Source organism: Cyphellophora attinorum (assembly GCF_001299255.1).
Source record: "Cyphellophora attinorum strain CBS 131958 chromosome Unknown Contig35, whole genome shotgun sequence".
Lineage (NCBI taxonomy): Eukaryota > Fungi > Ascomycota > Eurotiomycetes > Chaetothyriales > Cyphellophoraceae > Cyphellophora > Cyphellophora attinorum.
The window spans coordinates 66,009-92,280 of NW_017253263.1; the positions used below are offsets into that span (position 1 = coordinate 66,009).

General features: G+C 54.1%; 12 protein-coding genes across 12 annotated transcripts; 7 read left to right on the forward strand and 5 right to left on the reverse strand.

The window, feature by feature from the left end:
* Positions 1-557: 557 nt before the first annotated feature.
* On the reverse strand, positions 558-1,350 carry AB675_10433 (uncharacterized protein; the record flags this gene model as incomplete). Its single annotated transcript, XM_018139205.1, has 2 exons — positions 558-703; positions 735-1,350. The coding sequence occupies 2 exons, from the start codon at positions 1,348-1,350 to the stop codon at positions 558-560; spliced, it is 762 nt and encodes a 253-aa protein (XP_017995926.1).
* Positions 1,351-3,640: 2,290 nt separating this feature from the next.
* On the reverse strand, positions 3,641-7,955 carry AB675_10434 (uncharacterized protein; the record flags this gene model as incomplete). Its single annotated transcript, XM_018139206.1, has 5 exons — positions 3,641-4,100; positions 4,153-5,352; positions 5,382-5,796; positions 6,476-7,313; positions 7,839-7,955. 5 exons carry the CDS (start codon positions 7,953-7,955, stop codon positions 3,641-3,643), a joined length of 3,030 nt encoding a protein of 1,009 aa, XP_017995913.1.
* Positions 7,956-8,274: 319 nt separating this feature from the next.
* On the reverse strand, positions 8,275-10,877 carry AB675_10435 (Minichromosome loss protein 1; the record flags this gene model as incomplete). Its single annotated transcript, XM_018139207.1, has 2 exons — positions 8,275-10,486; positions 10,531-10,877. 2 exons carry the CDS (start codon positions 10,875-10,877, stop codon positions 8,275-8,277), a joined length of 2,559 nt encoding a protein of 852 aa, XP_017995845.1.
* A 690-nt stretch (positions 10,878-11,567) lies between these two features.
* On the forward strand, positions 11,568-12,431 carry AB675_10436 (uncharacterized protein; the record flags this gene model as incomplete). Its single annotated transcript, XM_018139208.1, has 1 exon — positions 11,568-12,431. One exon carries the CDS (start codon positions 11,568-11,570, stop codon positions 12,429-12,431), a length of 864 nt encoding a protein of 287 aa, XP_017995943.1.
* A 69-nt stretch (positions 12,432-12,500) lies between these two features.
* On the forward strand, positions 12,501-13,406 carry AB675_10437 (uncharacterized protein; the record flags this gene model as incomplete). Its single annotated transcript, XM_018139209.1, has 1 exon — positions 12,501-13,406. The coding sequence occupies one exon, from the start codon at positions 12,501-12,503 to the stop codon at positions 13,404-13,406; it is 906 nt and encodes a 301-aa protein (XP_017995874.1).
* A 692-nt stretch (positions 13,407-14,098) lies between these two features.
* On the forward strand, positions 14,099-15,133 carry AB675_10438 (3-dehydroshikimate dehydratase; the record flags this gene model as incomplete). Its single annotated transcript, XM_018139210.1, has 1 exon — positions 14,099-15,133. The coding sequence occupies one exon, from the start codon at positions 14,099-14,101 to the stop codon at positions 15,131-15,133; it is 1,035 nt and encodes a 344-aa protein (XP_017995931.1).
* A 384-nt stretch (positions 15,134-15,517) lies between these two features.
* On the forward strand, positions 15,518-16,585 carry AB675_10439 (putative oxido YrbE; the record flags this gene model as incomplete). Its single annotated transcript, XM_018139211.1, has 1 exon — positions 15,518-16,585. The coding sequence occupies one exon, from the start codon at positions 15,518-15,520 to the stop codon at positions 16,583-16,585; it is 1,068 nt and encodes a 355-aa protein (XP_017995858.1).
* A 216-nt stretch (positions 16,586-16,801) lies between these two features.
* AB675_10440 (Quinate repressor protein) lies at positions 16,802-18,913 on the reverse strand (the record flags this gene model as incomplete). The annotated part of the gene is made up of 1 exon (XM_018139213.1): positions 16,802-18,913. One exon carries the CDS (start codon positions 18,911-18,913, stop codon positions 16,802-16,804), a length of 2,112 nt encoding a protein of 703 aa, XP_017995880.1.
* Positions 18,914-20,824: 1,911 nt separating this feature from the next.
* Positions 20,825-21,349, forward strand: AB675_10441 (uncharacterized protein; the record flags this gene model as incomplete). The annotated part of the gene is made up of 1 exon (XM_018139214.1): positions 20,825-21,349. The coding sequence occupies one exon, from the start codon at positions 20,825-20,827 to the stop codon at positions 21,347-21,349; it is 525 nt and encodes a 174-aa protein (XP_017995898.1).
* Positions 21,350-21,804: 455 nt separating this feature from the next.
* On the forward strand, positions 21,805-22,668 carry AB675_10442 (uncharacterized protein; the record flags this gene model as incomplete). Its single annotated transcript, XM_018139215.1, has 1 exon — positions 21,805-22,668. The coding sequence occupies one exon, from the start codon at positions 21,805-21,807 to the stop codon at positions 22,666-22,668; it is 864 nt and encodes a 287-aa protein (XP_017995881.1).
* A 61-nt stretch (positions 22,669-22,729) lies between these two features.
* AB675_10443 (Quinate dehydrogenase) lies at positions 22,730-23,845 on the reverse strand (the record flags this gene model as incomplete). The annotated part of the gene is made up of 1 exon (XM_018139216.1): positions 22,730-23,845. One exon carries the CDS (start codon positions 23,843-23,845, stop codon positions 22,730-22,732), a length of 1,116 nt encoding a protein of 371 aa, XP_017995923.1.
* Positions 23,846-24,545: 700 nt separating this feature from the next.
* AB675_10444 (High-affinity glucose transporter) lies at positions 24,546-26,232 on the forward strand (the record flags this gene model as incomplete). Its single annotated transcript, XM_018139217.1, has 2 exons — positions 24,546-24,931; positions 24,987-26,232. The coding sequence occupies 2 exons, from the start codon at positions 24,546-24,548 to the stop codon at positions 26,230-26,232; spliced, it is 1,632 nt and encodes a 543-aa protein (XP_017995939.1).
* Between the last annotated feature and the right edge of the window lie 40 nt (positions 26,233-26,272).

The window sequence follows — 26,272 nt, forward strand, 5'->3', positions numbered from 1 at the left end:
TCAATCGTACCGACTGTGATGTTCGATTAGATAATGCTCGTACCTACTTGATGAGGTATGATGGATTACAAATGTGCTCTCTATAACAATCCTGCATACACCTATAGCCCATTTTGGGCAAGACCAGGGTGCATCACGCAGTATGTCCGCAAGCAAAGCTTTGTCCGACCGGCTGCAGCGGGACCTGATTTGTGTTGCGTTACGCAGGAACGCATGTCACACATGAAGCCCGAATTGCGTGAGCTAGAATAATGCGAGAGGGCTGCGAGAGCAGCTGTCTCGATATGATCAAACTGTTAGAAATGAGGAGGAGAACTATCTACAGGCAATGGCGGCGGCTAATTAGTCGGCGAAAGATTGGCAGGCTTGCCTGATTGGGAAACTGCCTTGATAGCCCAGGCAAGCAGTGATCGTGACCCCGTGTCAGATATGTCAACCCTGACAACCATGTATTGTTAAAGCAAACAACAACGCCAGACATAAATCGAAAAGTGATCCATCGTATACCCTGAAGCCAATGTCGACGACAAGCAGCTTCTCAGAAAGAATATGGCTCTTTAAATGGCATCATCGCCCAGAGCCGCGAAAGTCGGACGACCATCTTCAGCGGTAATCCCCTGACGCGCCTTGATAGCAGTGGCGTCCATGTGCGCATCATCGTTGACCACGTGAACCTCTGGTGGAACGCCCATGGCAGTCGCTCCTGACGAGCTTGATGGCAGCGGAGTCCATACGGGCATCATCGCCCAGAGCAGCAAAGTTGGGTCGATCACCTTGAATGGTAGCCTCCTGGCGAGCCGTGATCGCAGTAGCGTCAGCACCTGTCGCCTTGACATCAAGACCGCAGTTCGTGCCATCAGGCCTGCAGTATGGATCCAATGCTGCCTCCATAGCAGTCGCATCAGCTTCTTGCCGCTTCACATAGGTAGCATCGGCGACCTTAACGCCCTTGGGAAGCACGACAGGTGGCTCGCTTCGCTTCACGGCAGTTGCGTCGTCGACGATCAGGCCGCAGTTGGAGCCGCCTGGGATGCAGTATGGGTCCCATGAAGCCGAGGCAGCCTCTGCTTCGCCCTCTTGGCGCTTGACGAAGGAGTCAGGCACGGGGCTGTAGATGGGAGCGGAGCTGAGCTTGATGCCGCCACGCCTGACAAAGTCGCTGTCATCAGAGGCGACCTTGAATGGTGGGTACTCGAGGGTATTGCCGACGGCGCCGCGTGCTTTGATCGCGGTCGTATCAATGCTGGTAATTGTGAAGGTAGGGTGGTCGAGAGCTTTGGCGTCCTGGGGAACTGGGGCCGCGAAAAGGGGTGTAGCGCTCAGGAAAGCGAGGAGAGCTTGTTGGTGCATGATTGCTGAGAAATGGCGTTGACTGTGTTTTGGGATGTATCGAAGTTGTTGATTTGTAGATAGTTGAGCGTGGAGTGCTTCTTGCTGTTGTTGCTGTTGATGAGTGAGAAAGCCTGAAGCCGTCGAGAATCAAGCACATCTTTATAGGTACTCACTTCTAAGGCTCTTACCTTTAACGACACCGCATCTCACCTACCTCAATTGCAAGAATGTAACGTCTCGTTGCGTTGCACGCCACCGCTTGTACATCTCAAGCCTCAAAGGTATGTTATTGAAGCTGTACAGGATACGGACGTGACTCTGTCGCGAAACGCGGGGAATAGACTCGAGCACTGCCGCCACGAGGTCCATGTTGCGAGCTTGATCGATGCTCGCGATGATGTACCAAAGCAATGGGGAGCTGGATCGGGAGGAGGGAGCAGAAAGCAAGAACACCAAAGAATGATAATTGGTCGCGAAACTGACCTCATCAGAGACCGCTGCGCCTTGCGGATTTCTGGAGGGGTGGTATCACGTGATTCAAGTGTCGCGTATCCCGTATACTGATGAAGCTTTCGGGTAGTGACAATAAGATCTCGCATAGAATCACGTCTGTTGATGCAGTATAGTCGCAGTTAGTACTTGCTGTCTCATCAGGCCGTAGGCGATGGCACTGCCCTTCGCGAAGCCTGCCTCAAGCGGCCCAGCCAAGCGAAATGGCTGGCTGGCTGCCTTTCGCCAAGGTTTGAGGTGGTTCCTGTTGCCTCGTCCTCATCACGTCCCTTCTCTGAGGTTTCTTCCACGACAGAGCCAACGCACGCCTAGACGCGCCAATCAGGGATAAGTATGCGGCCGTAAGGACTCCCGCGCGCCAGCCGCGACGTATCCAGTGAAGCAAGTTGCCTCGCATAGGGTTCGCGCCTTCCACAGCGAGATTTGATGGAAAAAGTGGCTGGAACAATCAGGGAATCATGCACTCCTGATCTGCTGTTCTGGAGTCTCTGTGAGCCACAACCCCAGGGCATTTCAGAACTTCAGTTAAGACCAGCTGGGGATCGGTAATGCTGTGGCGGCAAGCCGCGCTGTCAATGTGGCCTTCAAATCTCCTGAGTGGCAAAGCTTTTTCGCCATTGAGACATTCCGGGTGCTTCTAACAGACCAACAGAAAGCTAGGACAAGATCGTGCCACCATCTTGATCAAACTCAGCGTGAGGACTAGGGTGACGACGTCGATCATGTCGCGAGAGAGGACTGCGGGCACGAGGGTTTGCACGAGTAGTGATGGTTGAGGCCGGCGACGTGAATCTTCACCAGGACTTGGTCCGGTCCTAGAAACGGGACTGGGTAGTCAATTTCGAGGCGTAAAATAGTGGCGCTCTCATCCAAGCGCACATGGCTCAGAAAGGCAATGGGTTTCAGAACGCTCGTATTTCGCGCCTCTGCCATTGGCTGTAATTAGACGAGGGGCAGTTCTTTCACAGGTCTTTCGTCAGCCAGTAGTGCAATCACACTCGTAAACCTCAATGCAGACGCTTCAATGGCGATCTGTATCTATTAGAGCGCGGAGGCTCTCCTTCGCGAACGGAGGACGAGCCTCGTCCTGCGACTTCCTCTGTGATTCCCACGCGCCTGTCAACAATGACGAGTATGAGTAGCCGACAAACGATCAATGATGCCGTCGACGCGTCTGGCAAGCTCGCACAGCTCGCTGATCTTGTCACCCAGGTAGGCTACACACTGGGGAAAGCCCTACCCAGAACGAAGGACTGACGGCGAGTTCAAGCAACCTACACGGCAGCAATCCATGGAGTTCGCCGAGATCAATGCCATGAATCACGGCCGAGAACCCAATCCGCAGCTACGAGGCGGAGACGACGCCTGTGAGGGCTTCTTCTGCTGTTATTTCTGTGAGAGAGGTTGCTTGTGGAAATACTGTGATGTCTGCAAATGTCCAAATTGATGGCGTTGCGCCGGTGGAGAGCCAGCAGACGGTAGCGTGGATTATTGTCAGGGGCGTTCGGATTGATGATGGGGTCTGTGCCATGAGATGGCGAAGGGACGTTGCGACGGGCTCCGGTTGCTCAACTTCTCGCATCGTGAGCGGTGCAACATTGCTACGACACCCGTGTCAGGCGCCAAAAGAATGGTGAACTTGCTCCAAGGCTCAGGTCCATATGTCGAGAGAAAGGCCGCGTCCCGACAAGCCTGTAGGGTCATGGAATGCTCTGGCCTGTACAAGTCTCGCCCAGCGAGCTGGTGACGGGACGTTGACGCAGGACCGCAGCATGAACGAAGCTGAGAATACTTCAAGCTACAATATGTCAATCGTAGTCCTAGGTTCCAGCAAGCCGCTCTCATAGATACGAGTCCCCATCATCAGGCCATGCACATAGGCATCCCCAACAAGGGACACCGCATGTGCGGACTCATGTTCTTCGAGTCTCCTAAGAATATAAGGGACCCGCGCTCCATGGATCATGTGCAGCTCATCGCCAATCGCAGTCTCGGGAGGCACCCATGCAACATAGCCGTTCTCAGTGATGGCGTACAGGCGTGACGGCGGGATGCCACCGACAGATATATCGTTTTGTACGGTGGCCATGCACAACTGGTAGTCTCTAAGTTTCCGCTCGTACTCCTCTCCCACGCGCAACATTTCCAGGGTCATGCCGGATTGATTGTAGTCGTCGTGGATCTGAGTGCCCAGCGACAGTATTCTGGCAGCATCCCACTTAAGTTTGGCCGCGGAACAGGTCGCGCCGTCGCCCGGCCTCCGAGGAAGTTATTGGAGAGTCAGCTGGCATTTCTTTGCATCGCCAGTACACGTCTTCGATCTCTTCTCCGGTTGGATAAGTACCAAGACCTTCAGTCAAATCGGCGAGCTCGCAATTAAACTCCAGTCTCTTCAACTCATGGGTCCACCATTTCTTGAACCACGCTGCATACTCGTCGTTGTGGAAACCGCGCGTCATGCCTTCGATCGATGGAATGTCATTGACTGGTAGTTGCGGATCAACAATAACAGCGATGGTGTCAAACTTCGAGCTGTCGACGAAGAACGCATACCGACCTGCGGTCACTGCGATACCCATCTTCGTGCGCGAAGACGGTATAATGCTTTGATTGAGACCAGAGTGTTTTCCAAGTCCGAGTGCAAAGCTGCCGCTGGGTTTCCCTCCAATCCAGGCTGTCACCCAGCTAGGTTTGCCTTCAATTGGATTAAATGTCTGTGGCAGCGAAAGAAAGGCTTCGATGTTGGGAGCATGGGCTCGAAAATGGTGCAAGGCGAATGCAAGCATGACATTCTCGGCAGACTGCTTGTAGTCGATGATCTCGGGGCCAATATCGTTGCAGAGTGAGACGAGAGCAAAAACTTTGTCGCGAGAATCTGTAGCTGCGGCAAACAAGGTTTTGAGCAGGCAGGAAAACATGTTCTGCCTGACGCCTTTCCCCCAATCCTCTCTCCATGTGGCGAGCGACCTCGCGAAGTGGAGGCCTAGACTACTCCCACGCGCTTCAGACACGGCTTGCTCGAGGAAGGGGAGCTGTCCGAGACTTGCTGCGAAGTGGACGAGATCGTCCTCGATCATCACGTCGCCGCAGAGGAATGTGAACTTTTTGGCGAAGAGAAACTCCTGTATGACCCAGACGCGGCCGAACCAGCCTTTCTGGTAGATCGTGACGACATCTTCCCAGGCAGGATGGCCAATGTATGGCAGATTGTGTTGTTCGGCGATGGTGAATGTCTCTGCGACACTGGGTCGGCTGCGCATGTTATTCATGCTGGCGTCGTAGATTTCTCGGATTCCGATCGTTTCCATGACGCGTTTGATGAGTTGCAAGCCTCGGCGGTTGCCCTCGGTCAGCTCTCCTAGCCATCCGACGACGAAGGTCGCTTTTTGATAGATAGCTGACATCAATTGAACCTGCTGTGTCTTCCCGACGATATCTTTCTGGTTGATGGCCACGGCATCGATCCAGACATTACCATCGCAAACCTCAAAGACGAATTGCTTGCGGAGACTTGCAGAGCGGTATGGACGGCAGCAGACACCAGAAAGTCTTTGCCGTCCACTTCGATTGAGTGAGAGACATCGACGAAACCCCCAGAGTATGAGAGTGCAATGTAGGCCGGTGCTTCGTTCAGATCTTTGGACGAGGTCGTGCAAGAGAGCTTGTCACCATCAAGTCGAAACTTGAGGAGTCGGAATCGGCCAGGGCCTAGCGGTGAGGAGGAGGGCTCTGCGGAATCCTCATTACATTTTTCCTTACCTTTGCCTTTCAGTTGTAGTTGCGGGTCCTTAGCTGATAGCTCGGTGTGTCTGATCAGTGCATACGGGTTCGTTCGAGGTTTTGGTGTATCTGTTTCGTCTGCCGGAGCACTTTCATCCTGGTCGACAATGGTAAGAGTGAAAAGCGCCTTCGAGATCGGACTGATGTAGTCGTTCATGGTCAGGTTGGCAAGATCTTAAGAGTAGTGAGCCCAGTGCTGCCTGACTGGAAGGACATCGCGAGTGACGCCCGCACAGCTTGTTCTTATATTCCGGATTGATGGTCTCGAACGAAAGATTCAGCGGTCGGTCACAGGTCACTGTCGTCGACATGATCCGCACGACAATCATTGACGGTCAGAGGACGGTCGTCGACATGCTTGTGGAGAGGAACTTTGGAAGCGCGAGCTCTTTATATCGCATGAAACAACGTAGGCGGCTGTCATTGGTGGAAAATCGGCCGACCTCATTTGCGGCCCGCAGCGACTTTCGGCTTGGGTGCAAAAGAACCTTTTCCGCCCCCTACCAAGATTGGCCAGTTGAAGAGATAGCCATCACATGGCCTCCTGAACACAGAGGATATGCAGTGGTGCTTGCGGTCGACCAATCGTCTTTGTTCGCGTAGATGGCAGACAGACTCGGTGATATTGCTTCATCCCAGCGAGCAGGCCAAAGCGGACACGTATAGGCCATAGACATCGCTCAGCAGCTTGTCATCAGGCATGGCCGCCATCACCACGAAAAAGAACTGGACAACGCCATGCAAATGACTCATGAGACCCTTTTGACTGACCCGCAACGTCAGCAGCAAGCAACAGTCCCCGGCCAACAGCCACAACCGCATCCGCTCAACAACATCTGTCCACTACTCATACTCATGAGCAGAATGTTCGCTACCGTCATGACTGTTGCTGCTTGACATGCCATCTTCACATCGTGCGCGAGCACATACTCCCGATCGCGATCGTTCACTGGGGAGAACACAGTGTATTGCTTGTTTCCGAAGGAAGGTCCGGGCTGTTTTGACGCAACTTCACGATCGGCAATGAAGATCTCTGATTCGAGAAAGCACACCCACCTGGTGAGCGAAACGTGTGCTTTCGTGTCGCTTACCGCATCTGAGGCCGGATAGCCATTGTCGAGGTAGCCCGAGGGGAAGAAGTTCTCCAGGTATGCCGAGAGCGCAAGTCCAAAGGTAAGTAGGGAGGTGAGAGTGTATAGCCACTGCAGAATGTGGAGGGATACGGGCGATAGAGTTGTTGGCATGGGCTGTGGTGCTGGGTCTGCCGCCAGGTAGTCCGGAAGCTGCGGCCTCGTCGTCGTAGTAACTGGCAGTGAATTATTTTGGTGGTTCCCGCGCTGCCTTTCGGGCTGCTTTGCACGTCTGCGAGGCCAGTGTGCTTTTGCTATGAAGGGCAGGCAGGCAGCGAGGGCGCCTCCGGCTCGTATACCTAAGTCGCCTCGCAGGACCAGTAAAAGTAAGACGATGACCCAGCAGGGAAGCCCGACAGCTCCCGTGATGACGCTGAGCTGAATGTCGTATGTTAAGACGCCCTGGTAAGGTGTGAGCTTGTATGTGACGTTGCCGTAGTGACGTGTATCGAAGTCAGGGTCGCTGACATTGAAGGTCGCATTGCTGGAGATAGTAGTGATGCTGAGGCTTTGACCGTCATATGGCTCCGAATCATGCTGTAGTGATAGGCCAAAAGGGCACTGCTGTAGTAGAGCAGGGTAGCACAGACTACGATCAGCGCAGTGGCTGACAGCAGCTGTAACGTCTCTACGATGATGGCTGCTGGGGATCGACGACGCGTCCTAGTTGCAACTATTTGCTGTGGGATGAACGGCTGAGGTTGCGATTGAGGTACCAGTTCATGATCGCGTATGGTACTTGATCGTGATCCTCGGGCGCGTATGACGGCGGACGCGACTCCGCCATATCGGTGGGATGCTGTTAGGTAGAACATCCTGGATTTTGGGCGAACAGCCATCGGAACTTCTTTTGTACACTGCACCGAACTAGCAGGCAGGCTTCGAGCGATGCCTGAGTCTTAGACATACTTGTGATTGCGTGGACATCTTGACACTAGCCGGTGCGACGGCCAATTGCGGAGGATCCTCCGCTCGCGAGGTTCGACCATGAACAGGGGTTAGAACGACACCTGTAATCGAAATCGGATGTCGTCACAAGCGGACAAGGAACAGATGGGGAACGACTGATCGTTCGCGGCTACCTACCCACAGAACTCGCTCGTTGAGACTCTCGTTAGTGAAGGTCGCGAGCGGCACGATATAGACGACTGTCAACTCGGTAAGAGTCAAAAACTTGACGGCCTTGATGCCACGCTGGGACATGGCAGATGCGAGTCGATTCGAGCTTGCAGGATTGCCCGAGTAGTGCAAAGATCTGATAGAAGTGTGGGAGACGGCGGGCCACATCTTTGTCCTTCCATAATGAACCCGGAATTTCAATTTCTTGCAGGTGATGTTTGATCAGGCAGGAGCCGCCAGTCTCCACATTTGGACCTACCGGTGCCTTCTTCAAGCTCAGGCGACCGCGCTTACAATGTGCTGAATATAAATGCTTTAGCAGTACATCTGTCCCGAACACGAAAACTGCAGATGATCGTGTAAGGTCGATGTTCTACTTTGCATCACGGCGTACCGTGTGTCATTATAGTTCTTCTACACCTCCGACTCGTTTCTCCGCCACCTCCCTCACTTTCTCCTCTAGCACACCAAAGCCCCACCTCTGCGCGACCTTCCCAGCAGCCTCGAGCATACGTCCAGTACGGTCGCGCATCAGCTTCACGACTTCAAGCGCCTTCATGCCTCTATCCTCGCCTTCTCTGCATTCCACAGCCAGCAGCTGCAGAAGCACCTTATCGACCTCGATCTCTCTCCTTGCCAACTCGGTCTTCAGTGTATAGCTTGCGTGCTCGCCCTGTGCGTCCACGGAATCCCGCAGCATTTCCAGAAGCAATGTGTGCCGAACGAATGATTCTTCGAGTCTTGCGCCTGCCTTTGCATTCGACTCACTTGTTGGCTCGCCGTCTTCGTCCATTGCACCGGACTCGTCTTCTACTATCCGTCCTACTGGGATCTCGAACTCGAATTCTGTCAAAAGTGGTCGAGGGAAGTACGGGCTCGTCTCGCCGCCCTTGAGGATGACGCAGTGAAAGCGTTCACCTGCGACGGCTACAGGCCAGTATCGCTCCTCCTTCCGGCCGTCGCGTAGTCGTTCGAGCCGGTTTGTATCTAGTAAGGGCGTCCATTTGGCCTGATTGGGTGTGCGCCAATGTAGAAGCGTGAGCAGGACGCCAGCCTTATCGTAGATGCATGGGTCACCCTCGTCGGACCAGAAAAGTGATTGGAGACCCCACTCGTCGGCATCTTCTGAGTCGGAAAGAGCCACAAAATCCTCACACTGCAACGTCTCGTCATTGCGCAAGTCCTCGATGCTGTACACCAGCTTGCTTCGTCCATCGCTGCCGACTGGGCCATTGCCGACGGTCAAGACGAAGTCGCCCCATGCAGCACACGTCACTGCTGGGCCATTCTTGATCCGCCAGACACGCACCGGCGTGCCGAAGAGAGTCCAAACGCGAACGTAGCCAAAATTTGTGGTTGCAACAATGTAGCGTTTTCCCAGAGCAATGCTGGTGGCTTCTTCGCCGTTAGGTAGTTGCAGGCGGCTTCCATTGCCGCCATCAGATCGTGTGACCCATGTTTCGTGAGGTCGGTAGAAGATGATGCCACCGTTGCCATCTTTCGCAGCTGAGGCATAGAGTGAGCCGTGTTCGGTCAAGCAAGCTTTGTCGTAGCCGAAGTAGTCTGTGAAGTGAAGATCGCGGTATTCTTCGCGATCGAAAAACTCGACTGTGACTGTTCGGTGGGTGTCGTGGTCGACGGACCAGACGAAGCCCAAAAGATTGAGTGTCAGATAGCGCCGGTTGCCTCGCCATGGTGTTTGTGAGGGTTGAAAAGGAGGGTGGACTTCTGGAGCAAAGGAGGAGTAATGTGTGCGTTTCGTGGGAGGAAAGTCGAGATGAGCGTGTCCATTCGTCCTCTTCCCATTGCCATTCACTCCGTTTGTGTATCCAGCATTGTCGTCGTCTTCGATCCAATCGTCCAGGTCCGCACCTGTGTCTGCGGGATCTTCGCCAAGCAGTTCATCGAGTGAGTCTGGGGTGGCTGCTCGTCGCTTGTGTGCGTGGCCATTGACGCCATTCGTTACCGGCTTGTCGTCAAGTGGATCGTGGAAAAATGGCGCTCTAACTTTGGGCCCTTTCAGCAGGGACAGGTGCGCATCCTGGAAGAAATTGGGCTGAATACTGCACTCGCCCCAGCTGTTTGTCCAATTGAGGATGTTTTCGGTGCCTGGGTGAAATGCAAGCTGTAAGATCTTCTCGTAGTTGTGCTTCCGCAGAAGACTCTGCGATTTTGTGTCCCAGATCACAAGATAGTCGTCAGTAGCAGCACTTGCTAGAAGAGCGCCGTTTGACGACCATGCCAGTGCGGTGACATCTCCTGCATGAGCGCCCTTGAAGGTTCGTTGGAACGCGCCATCAGAGACTGAGACGACCTGAATCTCTCTAGACGATGTGGCACAGGCAAAAGCTCTTCCATCAGGGTGCCAGACAGCCTCACTCGAGGCATCATCTGTTGTCTCTAATTGGCGAGCAACACCATCAACCGATTTGAACAGCGTGGGCCGTTCGGGGAGACTGGAGACATCGTAAAGGTAGATGACGCCGTTCGTGCACGACGCTGCGAGGTATTTGCCGTCTGGAGACACGGAGAGGTGCTTGATAGGTTTCGGATGTTCGTTGAGCGTGATTGTTTGCTCGGTGTTCAGTCTGTTGATCAACTTGACCTCCACCTCGCTGCCGCCGTCAGCTTGGACATATGAGTCGAGCACGATACTTACTCGCTTGCTGCTGCAGCCCACTCGTCGTTCTTTAACAGCGCCAAAGCACGCACAGGGAGCGTGAAGCGGACCACCATGCGCTCAAGATCTCCGCTAGGAACCTTGTACTCGGTGACAGTCCCATCCTCGCACCCCAAAAGAACAAAGTCGTCACCCGACGCGATCGCGAGAGTGTCCTCATGGGTGTCGACTATCATGTCGGGCTCGCCATTGTGATTTGTCCGATATGATCGAGCAAAGTTCCCGCAGCCGGCCACGTTGAGGCGGGAGCCATCCGGAGAGTAATTCAGGACAGTTGGCCCTGGAGGCTGAGCCGGCCGAGGAGGAAACTGTGGTCGTTCAGGCATGACGGCCTATGAAATGTTCTTGGGTATTCAATGGCAGCAATGTCGGAATCGTGATCGGAATCGCAGATCATATTGATGGAGAACGCGTCGCGGGACGCGTTGGCGGACATAGCGGGCTTTACAAAAATAAAGCCTGATGTAGTTAGCCTACCTCTACTTCTCGACCTTGACTTTCTTCCTTCCAAGGTTGTACCTACGCATACCGGACGGTCATGCCTTGTCGTTCGGAGTCATCACACTCGACAACGTGGAGAGTTCCCCGCATGTCGAAGCAGACTCACTATCAGGACGGCTGCAAATGGCGTGACAGGCGTGTTCTTTCCAGGGGCGAGAGCAAGCTTGCCATTCGCCGATCTGCAGGTGTGTGTAACCACCGAAGTTCCCTGCTACTGTGCCGGACCTTTGAGACGCTTGCCAACTGCTTTAGCTGTTTCTCTGGCGGTGACGACGCTTTGTCGAATTTCTTCTCTTCTCAACACACTGCAGCCTGGGAAATTCAAGGCGTCCTCGGAGCTTGTTGACCCGTTCACCTTCAATCAATTTCGTGTGTTCATTCTGCCCGCTCCCAGTGTATGCACCTGTGTAGCTCACGATCGCACTGAGTGTTCGATTGAAAGGCGCACGAAGTCAAACAAGGTCACTGGCTAATGTCGAGTATCTCACCACCAATAAGTCCACCCCGTCGACGTCATGTTCGCTACGACGGAACGACAGCAGTTCAGATACCCACCAGTCAAGAAAGGTGGTCGCGAGATTCGCGTGCTTGACCTCTCCCGCAGATTGTCTCATGATGGCTTGATTCAATGCTCTGTACGAACAATAAGTCTTGGCCCAGCATTCAATATAGAGACGCTGAACTTCAAAGCTCTATCCTACGCGTGGGGTGACTCCGATCAGCCCAAGCACCATATCCTTCTCGATGGGAAATTGTTCGTAATTCGAAACAACCTATACGACTTTCTTGAGGTCTACCGGAAAAGATGGACCACATGCCGAACTCTATGGATAGATGCGATATGCATTGATCAATCAAATATCACGGAGCGCAATCACCAGGTATGGATGATGGGCCACATCTACAGCCGAGCTAAAGGGGTTGTGATCTGGCTAGGCATTGATCCAGGTCGCGATCGGGTTTCAGGTCTCCGCGTCGACCACGTCTTGGCAGCGTCTTATATTCTACATTGGCCTTCATCGCTACGGGCCGCTGCTGGCGTGCTCCGCCTGCTGTGTAGAGACCAGCCCCCGGAATACATGACAAGAGCTCTGTTCGATGCTCCTTATTTCAGCCGGCGCTGGGTCTACATGGAAATGTTGCTCGCGAGAAAGAAACGGATCTTCATTGGCAATACGTCCTTGTCATGGCCTGTGATGTTGTTGCTCGAATTTTTCGCACCGTACGACATTGCACCTCAACTCTATGCCAACCAGAAGGTCATGAATCGGGGAACGCAGCAACCCCTGGCGCAGCTACTGACCAATTTCAGCCGTGCCAGGTGCGAAGATCCGCATGATCTCGTCTATGCGTTTCTGGGAGCATGCGACAATGGTTGAACGTTCCCTGTCGACTACGAATGTGATATGCTCGAGCTGCTCTTCGGGACGGTCTTGTTCTGTCTTCCCATGAAGCTTTCTACAGGTCGCGGACTGGTCGAGGAGCGCGACGAACTAGACGTAGCATCCTACCGAGGCAACGGCTATATCGAAGACCTTGCGGACCACATGCATTGGAGCGGTCAGCTTTCTCCGGACAGAACGGTCCCCAATGGGCGCAGGCGAAACCTGATCCGCTATACAGCCGGCACCGGCTTCCGAGTCGATGTGACAGCGGAGCTACGGTATGAGCAGCTCATATGCTCGAAGGTCGATAGCCCAATCGCGTGGAGAAACCTACCTGATAGGTGGCCTGCCCCCGCAAGGGAGTTGCCGATTAACGAAGAAGCAATCTATCTTCATCAGGTCTGCTCAGCTGCTGCCATATCACACGTCCTCTGTGTCCCGTACCACAGTTCTATGGTGCTGCTGTCAAGCAGTCAGGAATCTCGCAGTCGTGGTAGTGTCTTCGACATCCGAGGACGCATTGCATCGGACGAGGGAGACGAGACAAGGCATGTGCTTCTTGAGATATATGGTCCGAACGGTTTGCCAGGCATATCTCTGGAGACCTCAGAAGATGGTCGCAAGAAGTTTCTTGTCACTGACCTACGATCTGCGGTACTTCTCTTTGGTCTGCCAACACGGACCCATCTTCGCCATCTTCGGATGGATGTCCTGGACGTGCTGCACGATCCTACATCGTTCCCCATCGGACCAGTCAGATTTGACCGGTTCAAGTATCCGGCTGAGCTTCATCAGCCATACACCATCGAGCGAACCATGTGGTTGCCACCAGGCTCTCGCGTTCGGACACACCTGGATGTTGCATTCGATGGATCGCAAGTACGGCTGACCGACCCACTGAACTCCGAAAACATGACTTATATAGAAATTCAAGACACCCGCGGAAACCCGAGCGATATTGAGAACTAGCGAGTCCTCCGCCAGCACTTTATTAATAGTGTGTCTCTCGCAAGCCAATAGTCTCAATTTTGGACACCACAGGGCGGCCTCAGCGTCGAAAGATTCAGAACTCAGTCGAAGCTGCTGTCTTCCATCCCTCACTCGAGCATCACTTGGATGACATGCCCAACTTCCAAGTACTCAGAAAGTTCACGCCAGAAGGACCTCTGCCTTGAGAACCAGCCAGCCAAACACAACGGTGTTTTGCATCACAAGAAGTCCTCTATGTCGACATTTCCAGACTCTCCAGATGAAGGCTTGATATCGTCCATCCTCTCACTCGAACATCATCTAGAGCACATGCAATGGATCCGCTCGGACAAAAGTTCCAGCCCAGCGAGTCCTGCCTGAAGAGTTGCGAGATCAAGGCACACATCCATTGCCGCAACAGCCCATCAATGCCGATGCTGCGATGGGAGGTTGTCCAATGGGGAGCTATCGACAGGGACAGACTGTCGGACAAAGTCATGTCCGATGCGAGTCTGGAGGAGAGTCTTCCTTCCAGTCGTGTCATACATGCTATGGATGGTTGAGCAACGACAGGCTCAGCATATCAGACTGCAGGCCGAGCATCTTCCGGAAGTGATCTCTTTATCGACTAACGCATTCTTCTGAATCATTGGCAACGCTGCAATTTAGACTATCCGGGCACGTGTACATCGATGAAAAGCAAAGTTCACCCAGCAATCGCCTCGCTATCGCTTGGTCGTGCGTACGCCGGACACTTGTTGTCGGACAAAATAGCCGCAGCCGCAGCTGTAGGCTTCCAAGGCATCGAGTGCTTCTACGAAGATCTCGAATACCACACCAAGACGTTCTCCCCGAATGACGATGGACTCGTCCATGACAAATCGCCCAACGACAGAGATCTCTGCGCTGCAGCGCACGACTTCCGCCTCCTCGCCGACAAACACAACCTAAAGGTCATTGTCCTGCAGCCATTCATGCACTACGAGGGCCTGACAGACCCAGCGCAGCGACAGCAGCGACTCGAGAAATTGGACCTCTGGATGAAGCTTGCATCGATTATTGGCACAGATTTGATTCAAGTGCCAAGCAACTTCCTTCTGAAAGGCGTCACCGGCGACATCGGACGGCTTGTCGAAGATCTGCAGCTTCTAGCTGATAAAGGGGCTGAGCATGATCCTCCAGTGCGTTTCGCGTATGAGGGTGTATGCTGGGGCACGTTTATCGATACATGGCGCAAAGCCTGGGATGTAGTCAAGGTTGTTGATCGAAAGAACTTTGGTTTGTGTCTGGACGCATTCCATATTGCAGGCCGCGAGTGGGCAGATCCTACGACGGAGTCTGGCGTCGTTGGCTCGGGTGTAGAGAACGCGACTGAGCTCCTCCACAAAAGCCTGAAGGACATGGCGGCGACAGTTGATGTCAGTAAAGTGTACTATGTGCAGTTCGCAGATGCCCGCAAGCCAAAGACGCCGATCATACCAGTTAGGGGACAGACCGCAAGAATGACCTGGTCCCGGCAGATGAGAGTCTTCGCGGGCGAGAGCGACGGCTACATGCCAGTGGATATCGTATTGGAAAGCATATTGGCTGCCCCACCGGTAGGGCTTGGATATACTGGGTGGCTAAGTGTAGAGCTGTTCAACACGAGCCTGGAAGGCGGTGACGGACAGATTGTTCCTGAACATGCCGCGAGGGCGTGGAGGTCGTGGCTCAGCGTTCCCCCATAGATATGGCGTGAGCCAGGAAATGCGCGTCCAAGATTCTTCTTGCGTGGCACTTTATCGGAATCAGCACCACAACATCTTCTATGAGGTTCTCGTTGCGATCCTCGTCAGCATGCTTCTCCTGAGGATGGATCACCATTTCGATGATCAGATTTATGATGTCCGTCGAAGGATCTTCGCGGTCCACAGGCCGGCCGAGACAAACGATCCGTTGTGTGAAGGTAGTGAATGAGTTTGTGATGCAAGCTCGCGTGCTCGTCGCGCGACTCCGCATCGGACATGACCTTGTCCGGCAGGGTTCCGGATTTCATGGCAGCCGACCCGTACCTGGTACATAGCGGCTTGCACGCTGCGTCAGCGCGCCCTTGCTGGCTTCAGGCACGCAGTATGGGCTCGCTCGGTGACACGCCGATTGCAGTCGTCGTGATTGGCGCCGGAAACATCGGTTCGCATCACGCAGAATTGGTAGACGGTTCTCAGGAAGCTCGTCTCGTTGCGATTGTAGATCCATCAGACAATGGACAGGCTCTTGCAGCGCGATTTGCTTGCGCATACTTCCACGACACAACATCACTTCTCAGGTCAGGACTTTTCATCGATGCTGCCATAATCTGCACGCCAAACAAGACACATGCTACCATCGCAGGGCTGCTTTCCGAACACGGCGTTCATATCCTTCTTGAGAAACCAATAACAACCACAATCGAAGACGGGATCAGACTCTTGGAGACATGCCGACATAACAATACTCGCATGTGTGTCGGTCATCACCGCCGATGTCATGCATCGATTCGAGCTGCCAAGCATGCCCTTGACTCTGGAGCGATCGGTCGTTGCATCGGTGTTTCAGGCGTTTGGGTGGCGCTCAAGACGCAAGCATACTTCGACGGCCCAGGCCACTGGCACCGTGACAGCTCTGGGGATATTCTGCTCGTGAATCTGATCCATGAGGTGGACTTGCTGCAGTACCTGCTGGGCCCGATTGTTAGAGTCCACGCTGAACGAGCTGCATCTACACGCGGATATAGGGGCGAAGAAGGCGCAGCCGTGACGCTGCGTTTTGGAAGTGGCGTGGTAGGAACCTTTCTGGCCCTGGACAATGCCGCTTCACCTTTCAACATCGAGGCCGGAACGGGTGAGAGCGACCAGTATCCGTATACAGCCCAAGACTGCTATCGACTGTTTGGAACCAAAGGCGCGTTGTCAGTGCCTGATGGAAGGCTTTGGCAACCGGCACACCTTGATCAAGGTCGAAAGAGTCAATGGATGGATTCGCGCCTCAACATCAATGGCAAGGAGGTATATGGAGAACAGCTTCGAAACTTCGTCGCTGTTGTCAGAGGATCTGAAGCTCCGGTGTGTACTGGTGACGATGGTCTGTCGGCAGTAGTTGTGTGCGACGCAATCCGAGAATCGATCCAGACTGGTTTGCCCATAATGCTGCAGGGAACATAGTTAGTGTTCGAATTCACTCCACAAGCAGAGTTTCTTCAAGGGCACGTCTCATGATTGCTTTGGGAGCTCTGTAGCCCAGTAGTTGTTCAAATTGCAGCAGCGCCTGTTCATACACAATCTCAGTGCCGTCAACAATACTCCACGGAATGCCACTGGATGCAGAATGTCTGATGACTTGTTCCAGGAATGGCGTGATCCGGGGCATGTATGAGACGCTCACTGCAACGCCACCACCCGGGTGATCAAGCCATTCCACAGGCAGCTGTCCACTCTCTTGCCAAGGTTCGTGATTTGCCACCCGCACATCTGGTGGGAGGCAGTTGACGATAACGGTTGGGGCTTCAGACCCAGCCCACTCGTGATTATGATCCAGTACGATGATCTTCGACGCTTGTTAGTCCTGTCGCACCACTCTTGGAAATGCTTGGTCATATCTGCAGCTCGCTCGCGTGTCCGATTTAGCACACAAACTTCACCGATCCCGAGTTGCAACAAGGCGTACAGAGCCGAGCGTGCAGATCCTCCGGCGCCGAGCAATAGAGCGGTCGCCCTGTCAAGGCGAGCAGCGTTGTGCGGGGAAAGCTTGTTCCACACATTGATGAAGATGCTGTACCAGTCGCTGTTGTCTCCATAGAGGCCAGACACCTGGCCAGCTCGGTTGCGATTCTCGGCATGCTCTCCTAGAGCCGGGCCAACACCGCTTCTCAAAGGGATGATCGTATTCACTGAGCCGATGATGGACGCATGCGGACTCGTGGCAGTACATGCACGGTATGCCTGCTCCTTGAAGGGGAAACTGATAGCAGAGCCACCGAAGGATGCCGCACTGGCAGTTTCTAGTAGCTGTTCGAAAGCGGCGACGTCCTTGTGGTCGAAGGTGTGTCGTAGACCGTAGAGCTCGAAGGCAGCATTGTACATTGGCGGCGAACAACTATAAGAGACCGACTCGCCCAAGATATAGAAGCGAAGCGGATCCATCTTAAAAGAAGCGAACAATGCCGAGTTAATATCGGCAATTGTCACTTGGCTTTCAGGATCGAGCTCGGAAAAGGCTAGCGACGCTTGTGAAAATTGGCGGACAGGAGTCATTGTGCGGCACGATATCCGAGACGAACGTCCTAAAAGGCCGGTGTTATGAGCAGTGACTATGATGTCGGTTGTATGCCTAATATGCGTGAGAAAGTTGTATAAATCGTCATTGTCTTGATGATTCACAGCAGGCTGTGTCAATCTGACCGCGTCAAGCTCAAGTTGCTGAGCACGTTGACAGATGTTATTTCGTCCGGGATCTGACCACGCACCTGGGGCCGACGTGTCAATATGCACCGTACCTATGAGCTTAGTCGCACCTCTGTTCGCAACTAGCGCACGCAGATGACTGTCGTCAATGCTCACCGGTACTGTCAAATACTCGACGCCATGCCGGAGAAGAACTTGCAGTAAGTTGAAAACTTCATCAACTGTTTGCTCGCCTGTGATTGGCGTTGTCGACAAAGAAAGAATGATAGGAACTTTGAGACCTCTTCGCAGTCTAGCTATTGTTCCCGCGAGGTGAGATGTGCTGCTCTCATGCAGCGTGTCCACGACCAACTCGAAGGCGTCCTCCCCTGAATCTTGTTGAACCTCTAGATCGACCGCCCTCGAGAAAGCACTCAAGCTGCCTGAAGTAACGAATGACTGCCGTCTGGACTCGATGGGGACGGCCGAGAGAGAAAATGGACCAGAGCCTGGGAACCGTTGTTGTCCAGTAATGAAATCGACAAAATTCTGAATGTCCTCTTTAGTCCTCCTCAAGGTCGTCGCGGCGTCAGGAGAGGTACCTTGTGACTGACCTCTTTTCGCATTGACGTCCTCCAGGTTGAAATACTCGAAATTCGAGCAACTGCGATGGCGAAGATCGCATTGTTGGAGTTGCAACTTCTGGGCAGGTGTGAGAGATGCAATACCTGGGATGTGGTCGAAGTCGCGAGTGATATGCACAACGGGGTGGGTTTGAGCAAAGTGCCGCAGAATTGCACGGCCGTTAGCAGTCAAAGTAGCTATGCCGCAATCTAGGACGCAATCTTGGCTGTATTTGGCTAGCATCTGCTCCAGTACATCGTCGCTGCGGCGGTGAAATTCATCCTGGCCATGAAGACTGATATAGGCCGACTTCTTAGCCCCTGTGACATGTTCAAAGTAAAGCCCTTCGCTCACAAAGCGTCGCTGAAGGTGGGCAGCGGCGATGAACCCGAGCGACCGCTTCCCTACGCCTCGCAGTCCGACCAGAGCAATGGAGGCGCCAGATTCATACTGGCGCGATGTGAATGCTCTCGCATCCTTGGTCATGTCAGTTCCGACAGTCCTCGCGTCTGAGAAGAAATGATTGCAGACATGGAGCCGTCGAGCACGAAGAAGCGGAAGCTCATGGGTGTCGCGGCTGTTGCAGACGACGAGATGCCACACCTTGATCAGACTGGAAGTAGCAGAAAGGAGCCGTCGGGTCTGAATATCAAACATTAGGCTGTGACAGCCGGGAAACCGAGCCAGATCGGCCGCATAGGCAGGTACTACCGGGAACTTAATTCTAGCCTCGGGCGCCGCTTTTACTCCAGTTGCAACCGTCCCATTGTCCATCTCTTTTCATCTCTCCGATCCATGCACGCTCTCGTGATGGACTTCCTGGTGCCCAAGCTCACGAGCTCTTGCTACGCTCGCTGTAGGTGATGAACCAGATCAATGGTCAGCAATGTGACTCGACCAATCACTCAGCGACAGCTGAAAGCTCGCAGTCGGATCGAGAAAGCGTGTAACACCTGTCGCAGGAGGAAGGAGAAGTGTGATGGCGCTCGTCCAAAGTGCTCTAACTGCACGTTATCCAACCGCAACTGCCAATATGCTCACGAATTGAAGCGCCGTGGCCTACCAGAAGGATATGTTCACGCACTGGAGAAATGTCTGGCTATCGGACTCTTGACACACCCAGAGGTTTCAAGCTCTATCACCGCAGTGCTCGAGGCTGGCACAGACAATCCTGAACGGGGTTCCTTCGGAGTTCTGTGGACAGATGAGGTTAACGAATGTGGACTGCTGAAGGAGTGGCGGTCGTCGCAGCTTGCAAGGGTTCTCGAGGATCGCCTGCCCACTCTAGAGCAGCTGCAGCGTCGCAAGATTGCTACAAGTCTTGATGCGCAGAGCGAGCTTTCTAGCCTACACGGTGCCCTACGAACCACGGCAGCGATGTCTACTCAGCGGCCGTCGCAAGTCCGGGAACAGCGCAGAGATACAATGGAAGGATCCGCCGATGCCCCTAACCCTGAGGTGCTACCCTCAAATGCATTGGAGTTGATTGACGACTATTTCCGGTTTACACATATCAGTCTACCCATTGTGGAAAAGCATGACATCTATCGTATCTATCACCAGTGGCACCGTAGATCCACACACGAGGACTCGGGTCATCGTGCCTGTATGCTTGCGCTTCTCGCGTTGCAAGGAACGTTGAGTGGTGCACAAGTCAGTCTAAGTCAAGGGCTACTAAGTGACCTCTCGACACATAACTTGTTCTCAACAAATGAGCCATGCAGTCTTGGCCACATCAGAGCGCTTCTGATACAGGGCATACTTTTAGCACATGTGGGAAGATACGAAGTGGCCTGGCTGTACGTCGGCCATGCACTGCGACTGTTGGCACTTCTCGGTTCGTCCTCGAGTTCAGGCCATAGAAGCGACATCGACGACAGGCGGCAGCATCTACCCAGGGATGCTCATCAGCGAGTGCTCACTGGCTGCGTGATACTGGAAATTTTGTTTGCGTCTATTCTCGGTCAGCAACCACTCATTGCAGCGTCAATGATCGAGACCATCGGATCTGTTGACGAACACGGCATAGAGGAGTGGGAGTCGATACAGCATTCCCTAGAACTTCGGCATGATGGCGCGCGTGCTCCAGCCTTGGCCCTCAGCACCTTCAATCAATTCGGCCGAGCCGTTCGTGATCTATACTTCGAGCTCGCTGTGCGATCTACTCGGCCAAGCGAGTCGTTACAATCCAGTGCGCGAACTATGGAGCCCAAGAGAGGCTCGCTGCCCCATCAGACGACCGTATCACTTCTTCGTGAGTCGATCGAGCTACTCAGGTTGCTTCGTGGCAACGACGCCCACCTCTTATCCGAAACACCGCTTCCAAACGAGATAGCAGTGCGTCTTGCGAAAGTTGAGGAATTAATCCAGGACGGCAGCTCATGTGACTCGCGCAACATGGCCAGATTTCTGTGGAAATTCATGCTAGTTTCTTTGATCAAGCAAGTGAAGCAAATGCAGCTCATGGTGTCCGACGACCAAATGAGTCACATACTTGCTGTGCTAGAACAGCAGGTACTGATCGTTCAAAGCCATGCTGACATCGTACCTCAGGCTGGGGTGGGTGAGCCCCAAGCTTGTACTGCCCCAGTCGGGGCAGAGGCAGGCCCAAGACGGCCATACCAAGATGCCATCTCAAGCGATCTCAACAACGTGCTCGACACAATCGACCGTGCTGTCGGAAATTCCAGCGCTGTGCCCGCCAGGACGACTGAGCATGAGGATCCTCTCCCTACCGACACCCCTTGGTTAGGAAGTATTGGCGATGAGAGCTCCGCAGGAGCAAATATTGACGATCTCTTCGCCATGGACGCCGTCAATTGGGACTCGTCCTGGGAGGAAAGTTTTGCGGGCCTGGGCGTACCGATAGGTACGGCAGGTACACAGGAGGTGTACTACGACTTTTCCGGCGCAGCGACTTGATCTGGGATCCCAGATCATGCCGCTTTTACCATGATTAAAGGGCTGGCACTTTTATCCTCAACGCCAATCTTGTCAGAGTTCATGCATCGCACGTGATTGGCTGCGTGGCATCAATTACACATCGGACATGACTTCGTCCGGGAGGAAATGCTCGCAGTTTGTCCCGAACAAGGAGTGTCCCCGTCAAGGGTGCCGACGAGGATGCCCTTTTGTGCGAGTCCGATGGTCGCGATCTGCTCAGCGACATTTTCCCGCTGACCTCATCCCGGATTCTTACCTTGGGTACCCGTTTGTCACCCGCCGACATGGGCTAAATGCAGCGCTGCACCGCAGCAAGACATGAAGGCAAGAGAGGGAGCCGTTCTCTGCTTCGGCCGAGCAAATAGTCACGATACCTCGAAGTCGTGCCTTCTAACAAAACGCGAGACCGGAAAGTCGTTTGGCTGACCACAACAATGGCGGTCGAGCGCCACATAACATTGAACGACAGCCGAGTCGTGTACGACGGCTACAACGCACACCTCCCGGGACCTGCCCTTGTCTTCATCCATGGCTATACGTGTTCTTCTGCACTCTGGTCAGGTCAGGTACATCTGATGCAAAGAATGCGCAGTCTCGCCATCGACCTCCCCGGCCACGGCCGTAGTGGGGCTCCTGCTGCTGGTCATCAATATACGATGGAGTTTTTCGCCAACGCAGTCGCCGCGGTCTTGCTGACTGAAGAGACTTCTACCAACACCAATAACAACAGCCGCGGGCCAGCGATCCTTATCGGACACAGCATGGGCGGCCCCGTCGCCACAATGCTGCTGCGTCTGCACCCACATCTAGTCAATGCCATCATCTACGTCGACTCCTTCTTCGACCTACCTGAATCACTGCTCACGCACGCACAACGCCAGGCCCTCGCCGCCAAACGCTCGGATGACACTTTCTGGCGCGCAACGATCGAGTCCTTCTTTACAACCCGCACTCCAGCCAACGCCCGCGACAAAATCCTCCAGATCATGCTGAGTACCACGCCCAAGCATGTCCGCGTCAACACCTGCACCACGGACGTACAGCCACACGCCTGGCGCCGAGATGAGGTCTTCGATGCCGTACCGGCGCTGGCTATACATTGTGGGATGTTCCAGGTTGACGAGGAACGGTGGAAGGCCCACTTGCCTAAGTTGACAGTCAAGGAGTGGTCAGATGGCTATGGGCATTTCTTGTTCATGGAGGATCCGGAAAGATTCAATGAGGAGCTGTCCGCCTGGTTGCGTGGTGTGGCAGGTCTTGTCGTTGATGGAAAAGCAGGAAACGGGGTTTGCCCATAGGCCCCACATGAATATATATGTGCGTGTTCAAGATGAACACAGAACTTGGTCCAAAATCTCATCATCCGCTGCGTTGCGCCAAAACCTCACTCAACTTCACCCTGACAACATCCTCCACACCCTCAACAGACCCTTTCCCTTTCCGTTGCCATAGCTCCGGACACCACAGTCGATTCTGCGCTATACAAATATCCGCCAGCACGTCCACCCCCGATATAGTTGTCCAGCCATGGTCCTCCGCTAGCCGCAAGAGCCTTGTCCGCGGCGATGGGGCATATGCCATGTCCAGTACAAATCTTATATTTGCCTGAGTCCCCTTGTTGCCGTCGCCACCGCTACGACTTCTCAGCACCTCCTCCACCATACCCCAAGCCCGCTTCTCCCCTGCACTGATCACGTCCACATCCGGAACCGTACCAACGACCAAATCGATCCCTGCGGGTGTCGCGAAGGCAGCGTCCACACGCTCAGCTTGATCCAAGAACACCAAATGCGCCCCGATTCGGTTGCCCACCATTGACTCAATCATCGCCCGCGCCTCTTCTTGATCCCGATTGACCACGTAGATCGTCTGCACGCCCAACAGCTTCCACAGCGCGTACACTGCTGCGCGCGCCGCCCCACCGGCGCCGAGCACCAGCGCAGAATGACAGCTCGGTCCTGCATCTACAGGACCCTGCTTCAAGCCCGGACACACCCGCAAGAAAGCATCGCGTATGCCCAGCGCGTCCGTGTTGGCGCCGATCAGCCGCCGTCTTCCATCCCTCCCACCACCACCGCCCTGCTTGACCACTGCTTTGTTTCCACCGCTTTCAGCATCATCCCGGAAGAAAACAGTATTAAGAGCCCCAACCCCCCTCGCCTCCTCCGTCAACCCATCCACCAGCTCCAGCATTGCCACCTTGTTGGGCATAGTGATTGAGCAGCCCACACAGCCGCTCTCACGGTCGCGAAGCCAGCGCAGACATTCCGCTGTGTCGGTTGAGTCGAGCAGGTCGAAGCGCCATTCTTCGTTGGGGAGACCAAGTTGTTGCCAGATGGTGGTGTGGACGGCTGGGCCGAGCGCGTGGGCGATTGGGGTGCCGAAGAGGAAGGCCGAGCGGATTTGCCGCGGATGCGGATGTGTATATGGAGGTGTTGATGGCAGTGCAGTGGTGAGCCGGGGTTTGTTGGACATGGCGCTGCTGGCGGTCTGGTGGGCGAAGGACGGCAATGTCTTATGTACACATGGATGGTTCCGGAGCGGCCGCTGGGTAGATGAACAGGTAGATATGTAGGTTGTTGGCTTTTCTTCTCGCTGCTACCGGGCGCTTGGAAAGAGCCTTGCACACGTGGTAGTCCCGAGTTCCAGTAGGAGATGAACATCCGTCGACCATGAGGGGACGCCCAGTCACATTTGCAACGCTTGGCTGGTGACCACTGACAATGCGCGGCCTCCAACAGGATACCGATCCCTTCACTGGCTGGCCTAGACACTACACTCCCAGCATTCTTGCTTGCTCACGCACAGTGCAGCGCATCGACAACGCAAAGGCGAATGGGCTCAGTCTTCGGATGAAGAAATGTCCGATGGCTGTTCATTCCATCCGAATCAACTTGAGACTGTCTCGCCGCGGGAAATGACAGCCTCGGACATGCACTGATCCGAGGACTACCCCAACTAGAACACGATGCTAATGTTCTCCTCCAACATCCGCCCCTGCGCTAATCCGCTGGCATGCAGGTCAAAATCCGGGGTAAGCGTGCTTGCTGCTGCATGGACCCCGGACCGAGAGCTTGATGGACATTGCTTAAAAAACCAGGAGCATGGCTTTCAAATGGGTATCGTTGAGCAACCGAGCAAATCATTCGCAGCACCAACCATAATCATTTCCACCATGACAACCACGGTCAAGAGCGTATCATTCTGGCAAGTCCTCTCTTACATTGCCCTTCCCAGCATCACCGGCCTCGCATATGGCTGGGAAGTCGGCTCAATGGGCGGCACCCTCGGTATGCCACAATTCCTGCTGTATATGGGCACACCTTCCGACTTTCGGCAGGGCCTGATGACTGCAAGCCTCATCGCCGGCGAATTTGTCGGGGCATTGTTCGTTGGTCTGCTGTCGGATCGATTTGGCCGCCGCAAGACCATCTGGCTTTGTATTGCGGTCTACACCATTGGTCAGATCCTCCTGGTTGCGGCACAGAATCAGGGCATGTTCATTGCTGGTCGAGTCATCAATGGACTTGGAGCCGGGCCGTGGTTCCAGACGGTATCCTTGTAAGCACGTCCGTCCCCTTCAATGCTCCACGATGTGACTGATGTTTGTATACAGCTACACCGCAGAGATCACGCCACCGCACATCCGTGGTCGAGTGGCGGCGACGCTCAACTCAGGTATCGCTGTTGGCATCCTTGTAACGTACTGGATCCAATACGGAGCGATTCACATCACCTCGAATGCGGCCTGGCGTTTGAGCTTCGGTCTGCAACTGCTCCCGGGCATCGTGGCCGCGAAACTCGTGTACTTTCGCCCCGAATCCCCGCGTTGGCTCGTCCAACATGGTAGAAGTGACGAGGCGCTCTCAGTGCTGGCATCGCTTCACAGCAAAGGCGACATCAATGATGCGTTTGTCCGATCCGAACATGTCGAGATTCGCGCATCCGTTGAGCTGGAAAGCACAGGGGAAGCGCCCTCATATCTCGCTCTTCTCACGAAGCCAACATATCGTCGCCGGACCGCCCTTGCAATGGGCTTGCAATGTATGCAGCAGCTCAGCGGCGCGAACATTGTCCTGTACTATGCCGCTAAAGTATTCGCACAGACGGGTCGAAGTGGTCCAACAGCAGCTCTCTTAGCCAACGCTATTTCATCGGCGCTCTTACTTGTCGGTACTGTGTCGTTGACGCTGCTGATTGATTTCTACGGGCGAAGAAAACCCATATTCACCGGCCATTTCACCATGGGTCTCTGTCTGATGATCGTCGCCAGTATATTGCTGTCTTACGGCAGCCCGCATTTCGACCAAATAACCCAGTCGGTACAATTCAGCTTCAGCAACAAGTCCGCTGGTAACACAGCCGTAGCGTTCATGTTCTTGTTCCAGTTCTCGTTTGGCGCCTTTTCAAGCTCCCTTCCCTGGACTTATCATTCGGAGGTGTTCCAGTTGCTGGCACGAGCACGCGGAACTTCTCTGGCCGTCGCAGCCAACTACTTCACAAACTTCTGGCTTGGTTTATATATTCCTCAGGCCCTCAATGCCGCTGGATGGAAGCTCTACTATATTTTCGGCGCGATCAACTGGACCTGTGCAGTCATTGGATGGCTGTTTTTCCCCGAAACGGCAGGAAGAGCCCTTGAAGAGCTTGATCTCTTGTTCACTCCAGACCGCAGCGTTTGGGTCTGTTTCGACAAGGAAGCCAAGAGCAAGAAAGACCTGATTGGAGAGGGAATCCAGAGTGATCCGGAAGCGCTGAGGCTGGAACTTCTGCACAGGCTGGGCCGGGATGATCCCAATGAAGTCATCGACCTCCACGATGCGAAATCGCCACATACGTCTGATTGTGTTGAGAGAGTATAAGCATGTCCGCATGATTGAACATAGCGGCTGCAAGTTGGAA